The following is a 19,560-nucleotide window of genomic DNA, read 5'->3' as shown; positions in this document are numbered from 1 at the left end:
TGTGTGTGTGTGTGTGTGTGTGTGTGTGTGTGTGTGGTGAGGTCATCTGAGACGTCCTTGACAGCAAAGCAGGCCCAGCCCTGGACAGGTGTTAGAACAGATCTGATTGGCTCACTGGGCTCTCATGCCAATAAGGCTGCTGTAGAAGGTTTAATCAGCTAGAACATTGGTATTGTCTTTCCAAGCCTAACCTGGAAATTACAGAGACGTCAGACCTCTGCCAATTGATCATTTCAGTTGTAGATCTTTTGATTACGTTGTGTGTATTGAATGGAAAATGTCTAAACTATGAAGTAATTGATCTATAAAGTTACTTGATATGATATGTAGCTCTGTGCTATTCCTTATCTAAGTAAGGGTCAAAGAGAAAGCTTGTTATTTGAAGCTGATAAGATAACTTCACTGCTCAGTTTTTTATGTTTTAGGCCTATGACCTTTTTGGGATTTAGACAAGGAAAAGTATGATACTGAACTACTAAGCACATAGCTAAAAGCTACATGTCCTGTTCTGTCTTCTTTCCCCTCAGGTCAAATGTTCTGGACACCGGTAATGACTCCTATCTAAAGAGATGTTCCTATGACAACGTCCTCCAACCCTACTGCCCCATCTTTCGTCTGGGAGACCTGGTCAGCAGGACTGGACACGACTTTCAGGACATGGCTGTAGTGGTACATATTTACAATCTTTTTGTTTTGAAATGTACACTTTATTTAATCAAGTAGTCCCATTGAGGTTAGGTGAACTTTTTCCCTGGCAGAGGAAGACCTGGCATAGAGGGGCAGCAATGTTGTATAAAAACGAAGGTTTATCAGCATACAGTACGTTGCTACCCAGGAAAGACACTCAATACAGTGCATTAAACAGTCAGTAATCAGGGTTGGGTTTCTAGTTTAACAGTGAGTCCGAATTATTCTTTTCAGGCCTTCGTCATGCTATCCAAGCAGTGTGGGAGGGATGTAGGTCTCTCTTCCTCCAGTCCATTTCATAATGATGCTTGCTTTCAGGCAGTTAGGTAATTACCATTATTTTGATGACATTTAATTTGCCTTTTGCCATGTCGGCTGCGGTCATTAGGCATGAAATTGAAATGAATAACAACTAATGTTGCATAATAACAACATTATGAAACATAACAGTTGTTAGATCTCTATTAAGTGGCTTGACACAGAGCCCTTTATAACGTGCCCTCACCTCAACTTCCCAGCAAGGTCAGGTTAGACATTTACAAGTAAACACTACCTCTGGTTGTTAGTGTAGCAGGACACCCAGCATAGAAGAAAACAATAGTTAACCAGAGCCATTCTTACCATATGTCAAATTAAATCAATTTGTCACATGCGCCGAATACAACAAGTGTAGACCTTACCGTGAAATGCTTAGTTACAAGCCCTTAACCAACAGTGTAGTTCAAGAAGAGTTAAAGAAAATATTTACCAAATAAACTGAAGTAAAAAATAAAATACAAAAATAATAAAAAGTAACACAATAACATAACAATAACGAGGCTATATACAGGGGGTACCAGTACCGAGTCAGTGTGCGTGGGGTACAGTTTAGTTGAGGTAATTTTTACATGTAGGTAGGGGTGAAATGACTATGTGTCACGCCCTGACCTTTGTGAGCCTTTTTATCTCTATTTGGTTTGGTCAGGGTGTGATTTGGGGTGAGCATTCTATGTTTTGTTTTTCTATGATTTTGTATTTCTATGTTTTGGCCGGGTATGGTTCTCAATCAGGGACAGCTGTCTATCGTTGTCTCTGATTGGGAACCATACTTAGGTAGCCCTTTCCCTCCTTTCTTTGTGGGAAGTTAACTTTGTTTGTGGCACATAGCCCTTAATTCACGGTTGTTTTGTATTGTTTATTGTTTTTGTCGGCGTCATTTCTAAATAAAAGGAATATGTACACTCACCACGCTGCACCTTGGTCTTTCTTCAACGACAGCCGTGACACTATGCATAGATAATAAACAGCGAGTAGCAGCAGTGTACAAAACAAATTGGGGGGGGATCAATGTAATAGTCCGGTGGCCATTTGATTAATTGTCAACAGTCTTATGGCTTGGGGGTGGAAGCTGTTAAGGAGCCTTTTGGTCCGAGACTTGGCACTCCGGTACCGCTTGCTGTACGGTAGCAGAGAAAACAGTCTATGAGTTGGGTGACTGGAGTCTCTGACAATTTTATGGGCTTTCCTCTGACACCGCCTATTATATAGGTCCTGGATGGCAGGAAGCTTGGCCCTAGTGATGTACTGGGCCGTACGCACGACCCTCTGTAGCGCCTTACGGTCAGATGCCGAGCAGTTGCCATACCAGGCGGTGATGCAACCGGTCAGGATGCTCTCAATGGTGCAGTTGTAGAACTTTTTGAGGATCTGGGGACCCATGCCAAATCTTTTCAGTCTCCTGAAAAGGAAAAGGTTTTGTTGTGCCCTCTTAACGACTGTCTTGGTGTGTTTGGACCATGATAGTTCGTTGAAACTTGAAACTCTCGACCCGCTCCACTACAGCCCCTTTGATGTTTTAATGGGGCCCGCCTTGTTCGGCCCGCCTTTTCCTGTGGTCCACGATCAGCTCCTTTGTCTTGCTCACATTGAGGGAGAGCTTGTTGTCCTAGCACCACACTGCCAGTTCTATGACCTCCTCCCTATAGGCTGTCTCATCGTTGTGTCATCAGAAAACTTAACGATAGTGTTGGAGTCGTGTTTGGCCACGCAGTCGTGGGTGAACAGGGAGTACAAGAGTGTACTAAGTACAAACCCCTGAGGTGCCCCAGAGTTGAGGATCAGCATGGCATACGTGTTGTTGCCTACCCTTTACACCTGGGGGTGGCCCGTCAGGGGGTCCAGGATTCAGTTGCAGAGGGAGGTGTTTAGTCCTAGGTTCCTTAGCTTAGTGATGAGCTTCGTGGGCACTATGGTGTTGAATGCTGAGCTGTAGTCAATGAACAGCATTCTCACATAGGTGTTCCTTCTGTCCAGGTGGGAAAGGGAAGTGTGGAGTGCGATTGAGATTGCGTCATCTGTGGATTTGTTGGGGCGGTATGCGAATTGGAGTGGGTCTAGGGTATCCGGAAGGATGCAGTTGATGTTTATTTTCTTTGGCCAAGATAAAGCAAAGCAATGCGACACAAACAACAACACAGTGTTACACATGGAATAAACAAGGGTACAGTCAATAACACAATAGAAAAAAAATAAAGTCTATATACAGGGTGTGCAAATGGCGTGAGGAGGTAAGGCAATAAATAGGCCATAGTAACGAAGTAATTACAATTTAGCAGATTAACACTGGAGTGATGGATGAGCAGATGATGATGGGCAAGTAGAGTTACTGGTGTGCAGAAAAGTAAATAAAAACAATATGGGGATGAGGTAGTTAGGTTGGGTGGGATATTTACAGATGGACTATGTACAGCTGCAACGATCAGTTAGCTGCTCAGATAGCTGATGTTTAAAGTTAGTGAGGGAAATATAAGTCTCCAGCATCAGCGATTTTTGCAATTCGTTCCAGTCACTGGCAGCAGAGAACTGGAAGGAAAGGCGGCCAAAGRAGGTGTTGGCTTTGGGGATGACCCGTGAGATATACCTGCTGGAGTGCGTGCTACGGGTGGGTGTTGTTATCGTGACCAGTGAGCTGAGATAAGGCGGAGCTTTACCTAGCATATACTTATAGATGACCTGGAGCCAGTGGGTCTGGCAACGAATATGTAGCGAGGGCCAGCCGACTAGAGCATACAGTTCGCAGTGGTGGGTGGTATAAGGGGCTTAGGTAACAAAAGGGATGGCACTGTGATAGACTGCATCCAGTTTGCTGAGTAGAGTATTGGAAGCTATTTTGTAGATGATATCGCCGAAGTCGAGGATCGGAAGGAGAGTCAGTTTTACTAGGGTAAATGTTGCATAGCATTGAAGCTCGTTTGGAGGTTAGTTAACACAGTGTCCAAAGAAGTGCCAGAAGTATACAGAATGGTGTCGTCTGCGTAGAGGTGGATCAGAGAATCACCCGCAGCAAGAGCGACATCGTTGATATATACAGAGAAGAGAGTCGGCCCGAGAATTGAACCCTGTGGCACTCCCATAGAGACTGCCAGAGGTCCGGACAACAGGCCATCTGTTTTGACACTCTGAACTCTATCTGTGAAGTAGTTGGTGAACCAGGCGGGGCAGTCATCTGAGAAACCAAGGCTATTGAGTCTGCCGATAAAAATACGGTGATTGACAGAGTCGAAAGCCTTGGCCAGGTTGATGAAGACGGCTGCACAGTACTGTCTTTTATCGATGGCGGTTATGATATCGTTTAGTACCTTGAGCGTGGCTGAGGTGCACCGGTGACCAGCTCGGAAACCGGATTGCACAGCGGAGAAGGTACGGTGGGATTCGAAATGGTCAGTGATCTGTTTATTAACTAACATCAAGGCGGTGACCCGTTCCTGTAGGTTCATGCTCTACAACATTCGCAGAGTACGACCTTGCCTCACACAGGAAGCGGCGCAGGTCCTAATCCAGGCACTTGTCATCTCCCGTCTGGATTACTGCAACTCGCTGTTGGCTGGGCTCCCTGCCTGTGCCATCAACTCATCCAGAACGCCGCAGCCCGTCTGGTGTTCAACCTTCCCAAGTTATCTCACGTCACCCCGCTCCTCCGCTCTCTCCACTGGCTTCCAGTTGAAGCTCGCATCCGCTACAAGACCATGGTGCTTGCCTACGGAGKTGTGAGGGGAACGGCACCTCCGTACCTTCAGGCTCTGATCAGGCCCTACACCCAAACAAGGGCACTGCGTTCATCCACCTCTGGCCTGCTCGCCTCCCTACCTCTGAGGAAGTACAGCTCCCGCTCAGCCCAGTCAAAACTGTTCGCTGCTCTGGCACCCCAATGGTGGAACAAACTCCCCCACGACGCCAGGTCAGCGGAGTCAATCACCACCTTCCGGAAACACCTGAAACCCCACCTCTTTAAGGAATACCTAGGATAGGATAAAGTAATCTCTTCTTTCCCTCCCTCCCCCCCCTTAAAAGAGTTAGATGCACTATTGTAAAGTGGTTGTTCCACTGGATATCATAAGGTGAATGCACCAACTTGTAAGTCGCTCTGGATAAGAGCGTCTGCTAAATGACTTAAATGTAAATGTAAATGTATTAACTTGGCTTTCGAAGACTTTAGAAAGGAAGGGCAGGATGGATATAGGTCTATAACAATTTGGGTCTAGAGTGTCACCCCCTTTGAAGAGGGGGATGACCGCAGCAGCTTTRGAATCTTTAGGGATCTCGGACAATACGAAAGAGAGGTTGAACAGACTGGTAATAGGGGTTGCAATAGGGGTTGCAACAAGCGCTGTTGGCCGGGGTTGGGGTAGCCAGGAGTAAACCATGGCCAGCCGTAGAGAAATGCTTATTGAAATCTTCGATTATCATGGATTTATCGGACATTCACATTTCTGTTTGAAAAAGCTAGCCTTTGTTTTCCTGACTGACTGTGTGTATTGGTTCCTGACTTCCCTGAACAGTTGCATATCACGGGGACTATTTGATGTTATTGCAGTCCGCCGCAGGATGTTTTTGTGCTGGTCAAGGGCAGTCAGGTCTGGAGTGAACCAAGGGCTATATCTGTTCTTAGTTCTACATTTTTTGAAAGGAGCATGCTTATTTAAGATGGTGAGGAAATTACTCTTAAAGAACGACGCATCCTCGACTGACGGGATGAGGTCAATATCCTTCCAGGATACCCGGGCCAAGTCGATTAGAAAGGCCTGCTCGCAGAAGTGTTTTAGGGAGCGTTTGACAGTGATGAGGGGTGGTTGTTTGACCGCGGACCTATAGCGGATGCAGGCAATGAGTCAGTGATCGCTGAGATCCTGGTTGAAAACAGCAGAGGTGTATTTGGAGGGCGAGTTGGTCAGGATGATATCTATGAGGGTGCCCATGTTTACGGATTTAGGGTTGTACTTGATAATTTGTATGAGATTGAGGGCATCTAGTTTAGGTCACCTAACAGAACGAACTCTGAAGATAGATGAGGGGCAATCAATTCACATATGGTGTCCAGGGCGCASCTGGGAGCTGAGGGGGGTCTATAACAGGCGGCAAGAGTGAGGGACTTATTTCTGGAGAGATTCATTTTTTAAATTAGAAGCTCGAACTGTTTGGGCATAGACCTAGAAAGTATGACAGAACTTTGCAAGCTATCTCTGCAGTAGATTGCAACTCCTCCCCCTTTGGCAGTTCTATCTTGACGGAAAATGTTGTAGTTGGGTATGGAAATCTCAGAATTTTTGGTGGCCTTCCTTAGCCAGGATTCAGACACGGCAAGGACATCAGAGTTGGCGGAGTGTGCTAAAGCAGTGAGTAAAACAAACTTAGGGAGGAGGCTTCTGATGTTAACATGCATGAAACCAAGGCTTTTTCGATTACAGAAGTCAACAAATGAGAGTGCCTGGGGACACGCAGGGCCTGGGTTAACCCCCACATCACCCGAGGAACAGTGGAGGAGTATGATGAGGGTACGGCTAAAGGCTATCAAAACTGGCCGTCTAGTGCGTTGGTGACAGAGAATAAAAGGAGCAGATTTCTGGGCGTGGTAGAATAGATTCAGGGCATAATGTGCAAACAGGGGTATGTTGGGGTGCGGGTACAGTGGAGGTAAGCCCAGGCACTGAGTAATGATAAGAGAGGTTGCATCTCTGGACATGCTGGTTATACTGYGTGAGGTCACCGCATGTGTGGGAGATGGGACAAAGGAGGTATCTGAGGCATGTAGAGTGGGACTAGGGGCTCCGCAGTAAACTAAAACATGATAACTATCCTAAACAACAGTATTCAAGGCATTTTGACATTTGAGAGAGACATAAAGCAATCACAGGTGTTGATTGGGAGAGCTAGCTAAGACATCAACGGGTAAGACAACAACAGCTAATCAGCTAAGACAACAACAACAGGTAAAATGGCGATGAATGGGCAGAGAGGGAAGGTTAACTACACATAGGGCCTGAGTTCGGGGCTAGGGCCGACAGATAACGGCGGGGCGCCGTGTCGACAAAGGATCCGGGCCAGATGGCGAAAGAGGTATTGTAGTTGTAGTAATTTCGTAGCTAGCCGGGAGATGCGCCTGGCTCGCGGCTAACTGGTGCTAGCTTCGGGGCAGGAGCGTTAGCCACTATAGCCACTCGGTAGCAGCTAGCTAGCAGCGATGATCCGATGCAAAGGTCCAGAGCTTACGGCAAGTATCCGGTGGAGTAGTGGATTCAAGCCGTGTTGGTTGTAGAGTCCGGGAGGCAACGGCTGAGTAGCTGGGTGATCATAGAGTAGGCCCGGGAGGTGGGCCTGGCTCAGAGCTAGCTTAGGGGCTGGGTCACTTGGTGGCAGCTAGCTAGCTGTGATGATCAGGAGTAATGGTCCAGGGTTTACGGCAGGAATCGGGCATTGTAGTGGAGAAAAACAGTCCAAGGCTGACAGGTATTATCCAGGCTAAAAAAACGTCTGTTGCCTGAGGTTATTTGCTGGTTAGCTTCTGATGGCTAGCTTCTGATGGAGGTTCTGGCTATAAGGTCTTAAAATAATTGCGGATCCGTGTCACATTGAGTGAGGCAGGTTACCGGAAGGTATATTTAATTTAAAAATGGAAAAGAGATTGAAAAATAAATTGAAATATATACAAAAAAATATGAAAAATACATAAAGTAAACGAGAGGACGACAAACCACGTCTGCATGTGAGCCATGACCAGCCTTTCAAAGCACATCACGGCTACCGACGTAGGCACTAATCATTTAGGCAGGTTACCTTCGCTTCCTTGGGCACAGGGACTATGGTGGTCTGCTTGAAACATGTAGGCATTACAGACTCAGTAAGGGAGAGGTTGAAAATGTCAGTGAAGACACTTGCCAGTTGGTCCGTGCATGCTTTGAATACACGTTCTGYTAATCCATCTGGCCCTGCGGTTTTGTGAAAATTGACCTGTTTAAAGGTCTTGCTCAAATCGGCTACCGAGAGCGTTATCACACAACCAGAACAGCAGGTGCTCTCGTGTATGCTTCAGTGTTGTTTGCCTCCAAGCGAGCATAAAAGGRATTTAGCTCGTCTGGTAGGCTCGTGCCACTGGGCAGCTTGCATCTCGGTTTCCCTTTGTAGTCCGTAATAGTTTTTGTTTTGCTTGTAAGCAGGAATCAGGAGGATGGAATTATGGCAAAGATGATCAGCAATGTGTTTGCTACTGTGTTATTGTTAGAGTTGCCAGTTTGTACTTGAGGTTTTAACATTTTAAAGTACAGTATAATTATGTTCCTAGTTGTTAATGTTTAATGAGGAGTTGATGTAAATGCGACCACAGTTCATAGTCAAGGTTAAGAAAGTACATCTTGAATAGCACTGCAATAGAGTCATCCTCCATATTTAGAGCAACGCTAATCTCTCTCTGTCTCTCTCTCTATCTCTAACTCTCTCTCTCTATCTCTAACCCTCTCTCTTTCTCTCAGGGTGGGTCAGTTGGAATTCTGATTGAGTGGAACTGTGATTTGGATAAGGACTACTCACAGTGTAACCCAAAGTACAGCTTTACTCGTTTGGATATCAACTTAAACAGCACTGTCACGTCAGGCTACAACTTCAGGTACATCTTGACATGCATTAATAAGCAGATTGTACTTCAAGCAGATATAATAATCCATGCCCTCATTCTGAAAAGGTATTAGCTTCAACTAATAAGGCTTGAGCTCTCCAACTACTGCATTTAATCTCAGATCTATCTCTACCAGGCAGTTGTTGACATTTCTGTTCCAAACAGCTGATTAGTTTTTTCCCCAGATATGCCCGGTATTACAAAGACGAAGCTGGAGAGAGCTTCCGGACTTTATATAAAGTCTATGGGATTCGCTTTGATATCATGGTGAATGGACGGGTATGACAGTGATTCTTGCTACACCTACTTGAATGTGTTGATAGTATTCATATTACAGTCTGTCAGATCAAAATGTTCTTTATTGTGTTTTTCAGGCTGGAAAATTCAACATCATTCCCACAGTAATAGCTATTGGGTCTGGGCTCGCTATTATGGGCATGGTAAGTAATTTAATAGATTTGTGTATTCATTTGTTTCCAATAGACATACTGGTCCCCCAAAATATATTCCTCTGTGATTCTATGTCATGTAGCATGGCCAGATTGGATGTTATCAAACTATTTTGATATATCACCACAAGAGAGCACTCCCCTATCATTGTTCAATGAAAGAGTAATCTTCTTAATTCCAAATCGATCCCTAGCTCCTATCCCCTTGCTTAGGCACTCCTGTAGATCTGAAACAATTGGGTAGGTCTAAGCAATATGCAGTGTTGGGGAGTAATGAACTACATGTAAATCAACTAGTAATTTAACTACATTTTGCAGTACCTTGGTGGTCGTTGAACTAAATCAAAGATTGCCTATTATATTGACAAGATATTCGGTGACCGCTCTAACAATGGAAATACTCCTCAAAGATGGAAGTTATGCGGGAGGATGAGAGATCAGGTGGGACCTTTCTAGCCAATTAGAGGGCAGATATGTGTGAACAACAGGCCATAGAGCTAGATAGAGGACTCATCTTTGTATCTGTGCCATTATAGCGTGACAGCATGGGCAGCGCCATTGAAGCTCCGTTTTAAAGTAGTCAATTTTCTTCTTCATTGGCTGCTCGCTCCCAACTCATAAGAATCCCCACCCAGTTGTCTACTTTAAAATGGAAGGCCTCAATGGCAATGTCCATGCTAAAATGGGTTATATCCATGATGAGTCCTCTATTTCCATAACAGGCACAACTCCGATATAGTCGTTTTATCAAAGTTGCCGAAATGCCATGTGCCTTCACTTATGTTAGTGCATTCGTAACAACCTAACCATTACGAAACTTATATTCAATCAAATGAGCCCCACGTAACAAATCAGCAATACATTTTTTTGTTGACCAAATTCGACACTGACTTCCATTAAAAAATATTTGACCGATTTTGGGAAGAGTAAAACCTCTCGCTTTGCCTTTTCCTCTCTGACTAAAGTCAAATCTAAGTAGTGTTTTCAGTAGTTATTTACTTTTGTTATTGGAACTACAAACCAAAAAATGGGTGAAGTAGGGAATAATTTCCTCTCGTTTTTGGCATTAGTCCTGTCTAATTCTCACTTGAAACATGTTTTTTTGTTTAATAGGCTAAATAACACATGTTAACAAAGTGATCTGTTCTTGCAATTTGTGGTCTATGAAATGTAAGATTTATATGAACATTTTTCACCAAGTAGTTTGGATGAAGTGAACTACTTTAAAAAATGATCTTAGTTAAGTAAACTATATTTTTCTTAAGGGTAGCTTTATTGTATCTTAACTTCATCCAGTGTGAAGTAATTGGTAGTTTATTATGTTGTTAAAATATACTTTCAGAGTAGCTTCTCCAACACTGGCAAGATGACTACATTTTATTTTGCCTATCTAATTCTGTCAGATCTACTGGAGTACCTTGGGTGTATAGGGGTTAATTTGGGATTCAGCAACCCTCTGCCCCCTTGTATAAGATTTTAGTGCCCTATTTTAGTCATATTATTTATCAGAGAAGACAGCTCTTTGAAGTCTGCTGTTTACATTCACAGGACACTTAGTGTTTTTTGTTTTTGCTATGGCCTAAGAAGTTACCTCAAGCTTTATTGGGGTTTTTGGTTTTATTTATATCATACTGAATACTGTGATCTATTGTATGTCTAGACCTAAACCTGGGCTTTGTGTTTGCTTTTCGTTTCAGGGAAAATTTGCGTGCGATATGATATTCATCTACATGATGAGCACGAGTTCCTACTTCCGAGACAGGAAATTTGAGATTCTCAAGTAAGACACTATGACATGGTATTACTACTAAATACAGATTTTACACTTTGTAGTTTAATCAATTAAAGTATGTATTTGAAGTCTGGGATTGCTTGCTCTGTAAAACATCCCTTTAACAGGAAAGAACGGATTAAGAAGCACAAAGAGAGTGCGAAGACAGTGGTGAACCGAGACACAAGAAAACACAGGACACATGCTGGGGAACAACATGAGCTCACCACACTCTCTACGAAAAAAGAGGAGAAACCAGAGCCCACCACTCAGGACGCGGAGAAACAGGACCTTAAAACTGGGGAGAAAAATGAGGTTCATATTCTCTCTCCGCGAACTGTGGGGCAACGGTATAATACTCACCCTCCACGACCACGACACTAACCAATTAATTCAGAGTGAGACACATTTTTATTTACCCTTTATTAACACAGGTTGGCCGATTGAGGTCAGAAGACTTGTTTCTCAAGAAAGACGTGAGACAAAGAGGTGCTGCTATCGTCAAGACGGCTAGACTGCGTCCTCTAGCAGGTGGAAAGGGAAACGAGGGTGGGTGAGGTGGTGATCCTGATGCCCACCCTCCTTCTCTACCAGCGGAGGTTGCTGATGCTGACACTTGGCTCTGGTTTTCCAATGTCTCAAGAGTGATGTGTGTGCTGATTGGAATGATGGTGACTGATAGGCTAGCAAAGAGAAATGGCAATGCTCTCATCTCCTTACACTTTACTGGTGCAATGACAATGCAGACGCTCTATGAAGCGAGATATTTATCAAAGAGAAAAAGCACCATTGCATTTCTGTGGTATCATATTTATTTGTTTAAGATGGAAGCATAATGCATCTGGTGTCAAATAGGCCATGCAATCAAACCATGGTAGAGGACTGAACTAGGTTATGCTGGCTGTGGTGTTTCTTCACACCTAAAGAGACAGCTTTTGTAGTATAATTAAATCCTTGTGAGTCATATTATGGAATTCCACATATCGTGAGATTAGGCCTACAATTGCTTTCTCACGTCATTGGAAAATACACTGGGTGTGAGGTTGTCTATCATAAATACTTTGCATTTAATGTGATTACTTGTAATGTCCATCATGTATTGACTGGGGACGTATTTGTGAAGGAATGTAACTGTTTTTTTGAGMGATTTTTTTGTGTGCTTCCCATGACTGTGTTTTTGTATAAAAAAAAAAGATATATATATTAGTGCATATCAATGTTGTACTATACAGAGTGCATTTGAAAAAGAGACCTAGATCTCATTATGTCTTCCCTGTTAATATAAATGTCCTGTGACTAAAGGAGTGGTTTGTAATGTATTGGCTTGATATTCAAAACATTTTTGTATTGGTAATGCATTTTTATGGGTAATAGCCATACAAATATTTAGTATCAGGCACATCACCCTGTAGCCTACTACTTATCACTATGTTTATCTATGCTTATTATAAAACGTGTCAACTGCTAGATGAGAACTTGGAAAATTCAGTTATCCTATAGATGTAATAGAGCAGAGAAACAATAACATACTGCAGCAGTCAGTTTAGTGCATGAGAGAAATATTTTATTAGTATACAAATAGAGTTGCTGACTTAGACATACACTACATGACCAAACTTATGTGGACAGCTGCTCGGCCAACATCTCATTCCAAAATCATGGGCATTAATATGGAGTTGGTCCCCCCTTTGCTTCTATAACAGCCTCTACTCTCCTGGGAAGGCTTTCCACTAGACGTTGGAACATTGCTGCGGGGACCTGCTTCCATTCAGCCACAAGAGCATTAGTAAGGTCAGGCACCGATGTCGGATGATTAGATTTGACTCGCAGTCGGCATTCCAATTCATCCCAAAGGTGTTCGATTTGGCTGAGGTCAGGGCTCTGTGCAGGGCAGTCAAATTCAATCCACACCAATCTCAACAATTTCTGTTTGGACCGTGCACAGGGGCATTGTAAAGCTGAAACAGGAAAGGGTCTTTCCCAAACTGTTGCCACAAAGTTCAAAACACAGAATCGTTAAGATTCCCCTCCACTGGAACTAGGGCCTAGCCCGAACCCCAAAAAACAACCCCAAACTATTATTACTCCTCCACCAAACTTTACAGTTGGCAATATGCTTGTGTGCAGCTGCTCGGCCATGGAAACCCATTTCATGAAGCTCCCGACGAACAGTTTGTGCTGATGTTGCTTCCGGAGGCAGTCTGGAACTCTGTAGTGAGTGTTGCAACTGAGGGCAGACGATTTCTACATGCTACAGCACTCGACAGTCCCGTTCTGTGAGCTTGTGTGGCCTACCACTCACAGCTGAGCGGTTGTTGCTCCTAGACGTTTCCACTTCAAAATAACAGCACTTACAGTTGACCGGGGCAGCTCTAGCAGGGCAGAAAGTTGACGAACTGACTTGTTGGAAAGGAGGCATCCTATGACGGTGCCACATTTAAAGTCACTGAGCTCTTCAGTAAGGCTATTCTACTGCCAATGTTTGTCTATGGAGATTCCATGGCGGTGTGCTCAGTTGTATACATCTGTCAGCAACGGGTGTGGCTGAAATTGCCAAATCCACTAATTTGAAGGGGTGTCCACATACTTTTGCATATATAGTGTACTTCACATAGCTGTATAAACAGTTAATCTAACATCTTTCATCAATCACCTATATCTACAAACAGTGTGTGGGCAGTTAAACAATATTAATTTCTCTGACATTAGGGTTAAAACCAAAATCATTCTGGTCAACTATATTAGTACACATGCACCATTCCGTAGAGGAAGGTCCAGAACAGGACGTAGGTAAAAAGACCTCCAACGAGCCCTCCTGTGAAGAGCATCCTCCGAGACTTGAAGCACTTGTTCCACCTGCGACTGGCCTTGAGGATTAGAAGAAGGGAGAGGAGAAACGAGGCGAGGAAATAGAATATAAATCCGTACAGTCCTGTGAGTCCAAGGATGCCCGCTGTTGCCCCGGACAGAGCCGACACAGACGTCCGACAGTAGTCCAGCATGGCGGCGTTGCCCCTCACAGCGACCTCGCTGATGAACTGTGGTCCCTCTCGTTTTGCTACGATGATTGAGGACATGTCTGCACTTGATTTGATTTCCAACGATAAAAGCTGCTGCAAAAAAAATGCATGATTGATTACATGTTTTACATAATACATTCATGATCTTGAACAAATTGTGAATCATTTGTCAATCTAGCCTATTTTATTACTAACGAAAGTGCTAGCTAAATTGACATCTGGACTGCAGCTAGCTGGTAACTCACCGAATGAAAAAAGAATATACAGTGCTTCGTTTACTTCACAAACACATCAAATGGACATCGCGTGTCACGTAATATTCCTACACAATGTATTTACTAGCTGCTGGAATGTAATTACAGAAATAAAGCAAATTCAAGCTAGCTAGCACAGCAGACGCGACCCGTCATTCTGAATCGGCCATTTTCTTGTTAAATGCATTCTGGGACATTTGTTTTTGTATTAACTGCTCGCTTTTTATGAAGTCAGTGGATGAATGTGTTCAGTTATCTTATTTTAATCACTCAAATATTTGATTTAATTAAATTACTTTCATATTTTGTGATATTTTAAAGATGTATTTGTTGTGACCTATGACCTTTGTAATGAACTTTGGTCTCTACGGTGTCTGCCTGAGATCAAAATAGTAGAGCACTGTTTATAAACACTGCGCTCTGGATAAAATGTACAGTTATTAATTGGCTAAGGAGTCTAATGCTATCCGGGGAGCAACCATGGCGAAATATGTACTCGGCATAGACATAGGAACTACTTCAATCAAGGTCGTGTTACTTGATATTAACTCAAAAACAGTAACGGATAGCTTCTCTCTGCCAACCAAGGCATATATCGTCAGCGACGAAACGCATGTATGTGACAGGTGACAGGCACCTCTCTGAATCACCGTACATAAATGAGCTTTCACTCTTTCAATTGTACAGCCTTTCAAGCTGGTGTGCATTTTATCTCAAATTGGTCATAATCCTGTTGATTTATAGACCTCTTCTTAACTATATATTATATGATTGGTTTTCCTTTGCAGGCCAAAGAGCAGGACTCTGTACAAATCATAACGACTCTGAATGAGTGCATTGCCTCTCTGCCCATAGACAAGCTCCAGAATGTCAGTAGAATTGGGGTGTCTGGACAAATGCATGGGGTTGTATTCTGGAAAGCACAAACAGGTAAAACCATAAAGTGTGTCATCCACTATTATGTGGTATACATTTTTTATGTAGAAATCACAACACTCTTTATTCAAACAAGTCCTGTACCATCACTGTCTACCCTCAGGCTGTGATTGGTCAGGTGGAGGGAGCCGTCACCTCTTCAGCCCTAGAGACACCAGTCATCTAATCACCTGGCAGGATGGGCGCTGCAACAGTGATTTCCTGTCTACTCTTCCAAACCCAGACTCACATCTCAGCATAGCCACAGGCTTTGGTTGTGCCACTATCTTCTGGTACATGAAACATAGGTACATAGGCCTATAATATCATGCCTACACGACTTGGCTGATTTTGAGGAATAGGTTTACTTCATATAAGGCCAGTTGACTCCTGATAAGTACACATGTAGGATAAGTGTATGTCTATTACACCCAGTTTACACTTATCCTATGTGCACTTATCAGGAGTTTACTCTATAGACTAATAGATTCAGAAAGCTTGTCATTATTCTTTTCACTGTGTGTTTGAATGCAGGCCGGGGTTCCTGTCTGACTTCATGGTGGCAGGAACCATCCATGACTATGTGGTGTCCATGCTGTGTGGCTTGGAGAGCTGTGTCATGACTGGCCAGAATGCAGCCAGCTGGGGCTACTTCAACACTGCCACTAACCAGTGGAACATAGACATGTGAACACAATATCCTGGCCTTCTTCCGCTTCTAGCACCAATTGTTTGCTTTTTAGTACAAAATATGTTATTACTAACATACTACATACTGAACATAATATGAATGCATGTGTTGTGTTGTGTGTTAGCTAACATGTACAGGTAACTGCCAAAATAGAGGAAACACAAGCATAAAGTGTCTTAATAGGGCGTTGGGCCATCACGACCCAGAACAGCTTCAATGCACCTTGGCATAGATTCTAAGTGTCTGGAACTCTATTGGAGAGGACACCATTCTTCTACGACAAATCCATAATTTGCTGTTTTGTTGATGGTGGTGGAAAACCTTGTCTTAGGTGCCGCTCCAGAATCTCCCATAAGTGTTCAATTGGGTTTACATCGTTTTCATGTTCATCAAACAATTCAGTGACCACTCATGCCCTGTGGATGGGGGCTTTGTCATTGTATGGGGTCATAGCCATGGTAGCCAAAATAATGGCCTGCCCAGCATTTTATTTAACTAGGCAAGTCAGTTAAGAACAAATTCTTATTTACAATGACCGCCAAACCCGGACGATGCTGGGCCAATTGTGCGCCGCCCTATGGGACTCCCAATCACATCCGGTTGTGATACAGCCTGGAATCGAACCAGGGTCTGTAGTGACGCCTCGAGCACTGAGATGCAGTGCCTTAGACCGCTGCGTCACTCGGGAGGCGCGGGGTCACATGACCTTAAGCATGATGGGATGTTAATTGCTTAAAGACCCAGTGCAATCAAAAACTAGATTTTTCTGTTTTGGAAGTATTTTGTATATACTTCCACACTATGATGTTGGAAGAATACTGTGAAATTGTGAAAATTATGATAATGCCCTTTTAGTGTAAGAGCTGTTTGAAAAGACAGCCTGTGGTGGGATGGAGTTTTGGCCTGCCTGGTGACATCACCATGCAGTAAATTAGTCAATAGAACAAAAAGAAAGACCGTTCTAAACCTCTCTGCCAATAGCAGCTAGTTTTCAGTTTCCCCTTCCCACTCAGACCACTCCCAGACAGTCCAAGCAAAATTCTTGCTTGAGAATTTGCTCTTGCTAAGAAGCAATTTTTTGTTTCTTTTTGACCATTTTGATCGAAAACAATCACATGAAATGATTTATTGTTACCAAGAAATTATTTGATATTGAGATAAAAACGTCTGCATAGGGACTATAATTAACTCAGGAACCACATCTGTGTGGAAGCACCTGCCTTCAATATACTTTGTATCCCTCATTTACTCAAGTGTTTCCGTTATTTTGTCAGTTACCTGTATCTCTGTGTGTGTGTGTGTGTGTGTGTGTGTGTGTGTGGTGTGTGTGTGTGTGGTGTGTGTGTGTGTGTGTGTGTGTGTGTGTGTGTGTGTGTGTGTGTGTGTGTGTGTGTGTGTGTGTGTGTGTGTGTGTGTGTGTGTGTGTGTGTGGTGTGTGTGTGTGTGTGGTTGTGTGTGTGTGTGTGTGTGCATGCTCTAGTCTGAAGGATGCTGGCTTTCCTGTGCACCTGCTCCCTGAGTGTGTGCCGTCTGGCTGCATGGCTGGTCAGACGTGCTGTGAGTGGCATGGCGTCCCTGCCAGCACACCTGTAGGGGCAGCCCTGGGAGACTTCCAGTGTTCTGTCTACTCCAGCATGATTGACAGGACGGATGCAGGTGAAGAGGGGCAATTTGACCTTTGAATGTCAATAGTATTGCTGAATGAGGATTGAATAAGGTGTAAGCTATATATGGTAACAGCTCCACCTTAAACTTTCCGATAGGCTAGGTGGGAAATTCAGAATTCTGTGCTTACACCTATCCATCTTTCAGATCTACTGGAGTGCCTAAATGCTAATGATAGGAACTAGGGATTGATTAAGCATTTGCTTTTGAAATTAAACTTTATCATTGATTATAATAAGGTAACCGTTTCTYTGCCTCTTTGCAGTTCTCAATATAAGCACCTCAGCCCAGCTGACCTATGCCATGCCACTTGACTTCACTCCGCCAAATATCCCTGATCCCACCTCTTCCATCTCCTACTTCCCTTACTTCGATGGCTCCTACTTGGCGGTGGCAGCATCACTCAACGGAGGGAACGTGATGGCCACTCTTGTAGGCATGCTGAGTGGCTGGATGAACGAGCTAGGTAAATTAATCCATAAACTTTCATCTACTGTCATTGACTTAGTCACAAACCCTGTACGTTTGTGTCACTTGCAGAAGGCATGTTAAGTCCATGAGAGCTACTTAGTCATTACACCTATTTAATATTTTTACCTAATAGAGCTGGAAGTGAGCGACTCCTGCTTGTATGAGAAGCTGATCAGATGTGCCCTTGGAGTGGACAGTAGTGACCTGAGGGTTAGTCCTACCATCCTGGGGGAAAGACATGACCCGCTCAGCCTGGGCCAGGTGTCCAACATACACCCTTCCAACCTCTCCCTGGGCCACATGACCAGAGCGGTGTGCCGTGGTGTTCTGGACAATATCACCTCCATGATGCACCCGGTCTTCCTMCTGGAGGCCGGAGTGCAAAGGATCAAGGGCAGTGGGAGTGCCTTATCCCGTAACGCAGTACTCAGACAGGAAGCAGAAAGGGCGTTTCCTCTGCCTGTGGAATACGGACAGGATGTGGACTCAGCTGTGGGTGTGGCGATAGTCTTACATGACAGAATGTGAATTATGATACACACAGAGGGACTATTTGTTTACTTGCATATTTGAATACTTGAATTGTATTTTTTCTGAATTACTAACAGAGACTATTACAATAAACATCATGCTTATTTTACATTCCAGTGATATCCTCAGACATGTTTTTTAATGAATACTATTGGAAATTCATTGTGCAATCTCCAATCAAGATGATGTCTCACATTTATAGTATGAACTAAAAGTTCAATTAGGCCTATAGTAAGTGGTAATTGGTAATGTATAGTTAACTACAGTAAAAAAAAATGTACTTTATTAATGTTTGCATTAGTGCACTTGAAATTTCAACTAAAACATTGTTCTGCTACTGCTAGCTTACATATCATTGTTATTAGTAATAATTACTAGGTAGGATTTTAGTATTGATAATGATTACAACTGTTTTAACTTAATGATTCAATTGTTATGTTATAATGGCATGTAAAATAAATCCTAAATCTTGTTGATGCCTCTAACTATATATCAGTCTATTCTCATCAGCAGAAGTGTTCTGACCACAATATTAGTCACAGGAACAGAGACTCACCAACAACAAAGCATGTTGGTAGATCTGAGAAAAGGCAGACTCTCGGGAAGCTCTGCAAAGTGGTTCTGAAAGAAAGAAGAACTGAATGTTATATGTCATYTGAAAGGAGAAGTAAACCCCCTGTGATGAGACCCCCTGTGATCAAAACAATAAGTAAGTAATGAATCATCTGATAATATGTAATTATGTATAATGTATATATGTATTATGTATAATTACACTGAACAAAAATATAAATGCAACATGCAACAATTTTTTTTTCTTCCCCCGAGGTACAGTTCATATAAGAAAATCAGTCAATGGAAATACATTTATTAGGCCCTAATCTATGGATTTCACATGACTGGGAATACAGATATGCAGCTGTTGGTCACAGATACCTTAAAAAAAGGTAGGGCCGTGGATCAGAAAACCAGTCTGTATCTGGTGTGACCAACATTTACCAACATGTTGGTGGATATTAGCGGGAACTGGAACACGCTGTCGTACACGTTGATCCAGAGCATCCTCAATGGTTGACATGTCTGGTGCGTACAGTATGCAGGCCATGGAAGAACTGGGACATTTTAAGCTTACAGGAATTGTGTACAGATCCTTGCGACACGGGACTGTGCATTATCTTGCTG

General features: G+C 43.3%; 3 protein-coding genes across 7 annotated transcripts in view; 2 read left to right on the top strand and 1 right to left on the bottom strand.

The window, feature by feature from the left end:
* The window catches only part of p2rx5 (purinergic receptor P2X, ligand-gated ion channel, 5), a 25,496-nt gene extending 13,882 nt beyond the window's left edge, over positions 1-11,614 (top strand). The window contains exons 7-13 of one of the 2 annotated variants that reach the window (XM_070449391.1): positions 528-669; positions 8,469-8,602; positions 8,797-8,890; positions 8,986-9,051; positions 10,758-10,840; positions 10,960-11,181; positions 11,266-11,614. In XM_070449391.1, coding sequence (XP_070305492.1) covers positions 528-669; positions 8,469-8,602; positions 8,797-8,890; positions 8,986-9,051; positions 10,758-10,840; positions 10,960-11,181; positions 11,266-11,278 — 754 coding nt within the window. In that variant the 3' untranslated portion in view covers positions 11,279-11,614. The remainder of the gene's footprint in view (positions 1-527; positions 670-8,468; positions 8,603-8,796; positions 8,891-8,985; positions 9,052-10,757; positions 10,841-10,959; positions 11,182-11,265) is intronic. The other variant, XM_070449390.1, reaches the window with a different exon arrangement.
* A 1,146-nt stretch (positions 11,615-12,760) lies between these two features.
* Positions 12,761-14,286, bottom strand: emc6 (ER membrane protein complex subunit 6). 2 transcript variants are annotated; one of them, XM_024012240.2, is made up of 2 exons: positions 14,097-14,286; positions 12,761-13,944 (listed from the first exon to the last, which is right to left on the bottom strand). In XM_024012240.2, the coding sequence occupies exon 2, from the start codon at positions 13,906-13,908 to the stop codon at positions 13,573-13,575; it is 336 nt and encodes a 111-aa protein (XP_023868008.1). In that variant the 5' UTR covers positions 13,909-13,944; positions 14,097-14,286; the 3' UTR covers positions 12,761-13,572. The 2 variants fall into 2 exon arrangements, with proteins under 2 accessions (XP_023868008.1, XP_023868009.1); XM_024012241.2 differs by having other exon boundaries at positions 12,761-13,941; positions 14,097-14,188.
* Positions 14,287-14,489: 203 nt separating this feature from the next.
* On the top strand, positions 14,490-18,850 carry shpk (sedoheptulokinase). 3 transcript variants are annotated; one of them, XM_024013489.2, is made up of 7 exons: positions 14,490-14,720; positions 14,894-15,035; positions 15,145-15,328; positions 15,555-15,707; positions 17,192-17,367; positions 17,642-17,842; positions 17,981-18,850. In XM_024013489.2, the coding sequence occupies exons 1-7, from the start codon at positions 14,586-14,588 to the stop codon at positions 18,373-18,375; spliced, it is 1,386 nt and encodes a 461-aa protein (XP_023869257.1). In that variant the 5' UTR covers positions 14,490-14,585; the 3' UTR covers positions 18,376-18,850. The 3 variants fall into 3 exon arrangements, with proteins under 3 accessions (XP_023869257.1, XP_023869256.1, XP_023869259.1); XM_024013488.2 differs by having other exon boundaries at positions 15,118-15,328; XM_024013491.2 differs by having other exon boundaries at positions 14,632-14,720; positions 14,961-15,035.
* The last annotated feature ends 710 nt before the right edge of the window (positions 18,851-19,560 follow it).

The sequence above is a fragment of the Salvelinus sp. IW2-2015 genome, linkage group LG20 (genome assembly GCF_002910315.2).
Source record: "Salvelinus sp. IW2-2015 linkage group LG20, ASM291031v2, whole genome shotgun sequence".
Lineage (NCBI taxonomy): Eukaryota > Metazoa > Chordata > Actinopteri > Salmoniformes > Salmonidae > Salvelinus > Salvelinus sp. IW2-2015.
This window is presented reverse-complemented; position numbering and strand designations above follow the sequence as displayed.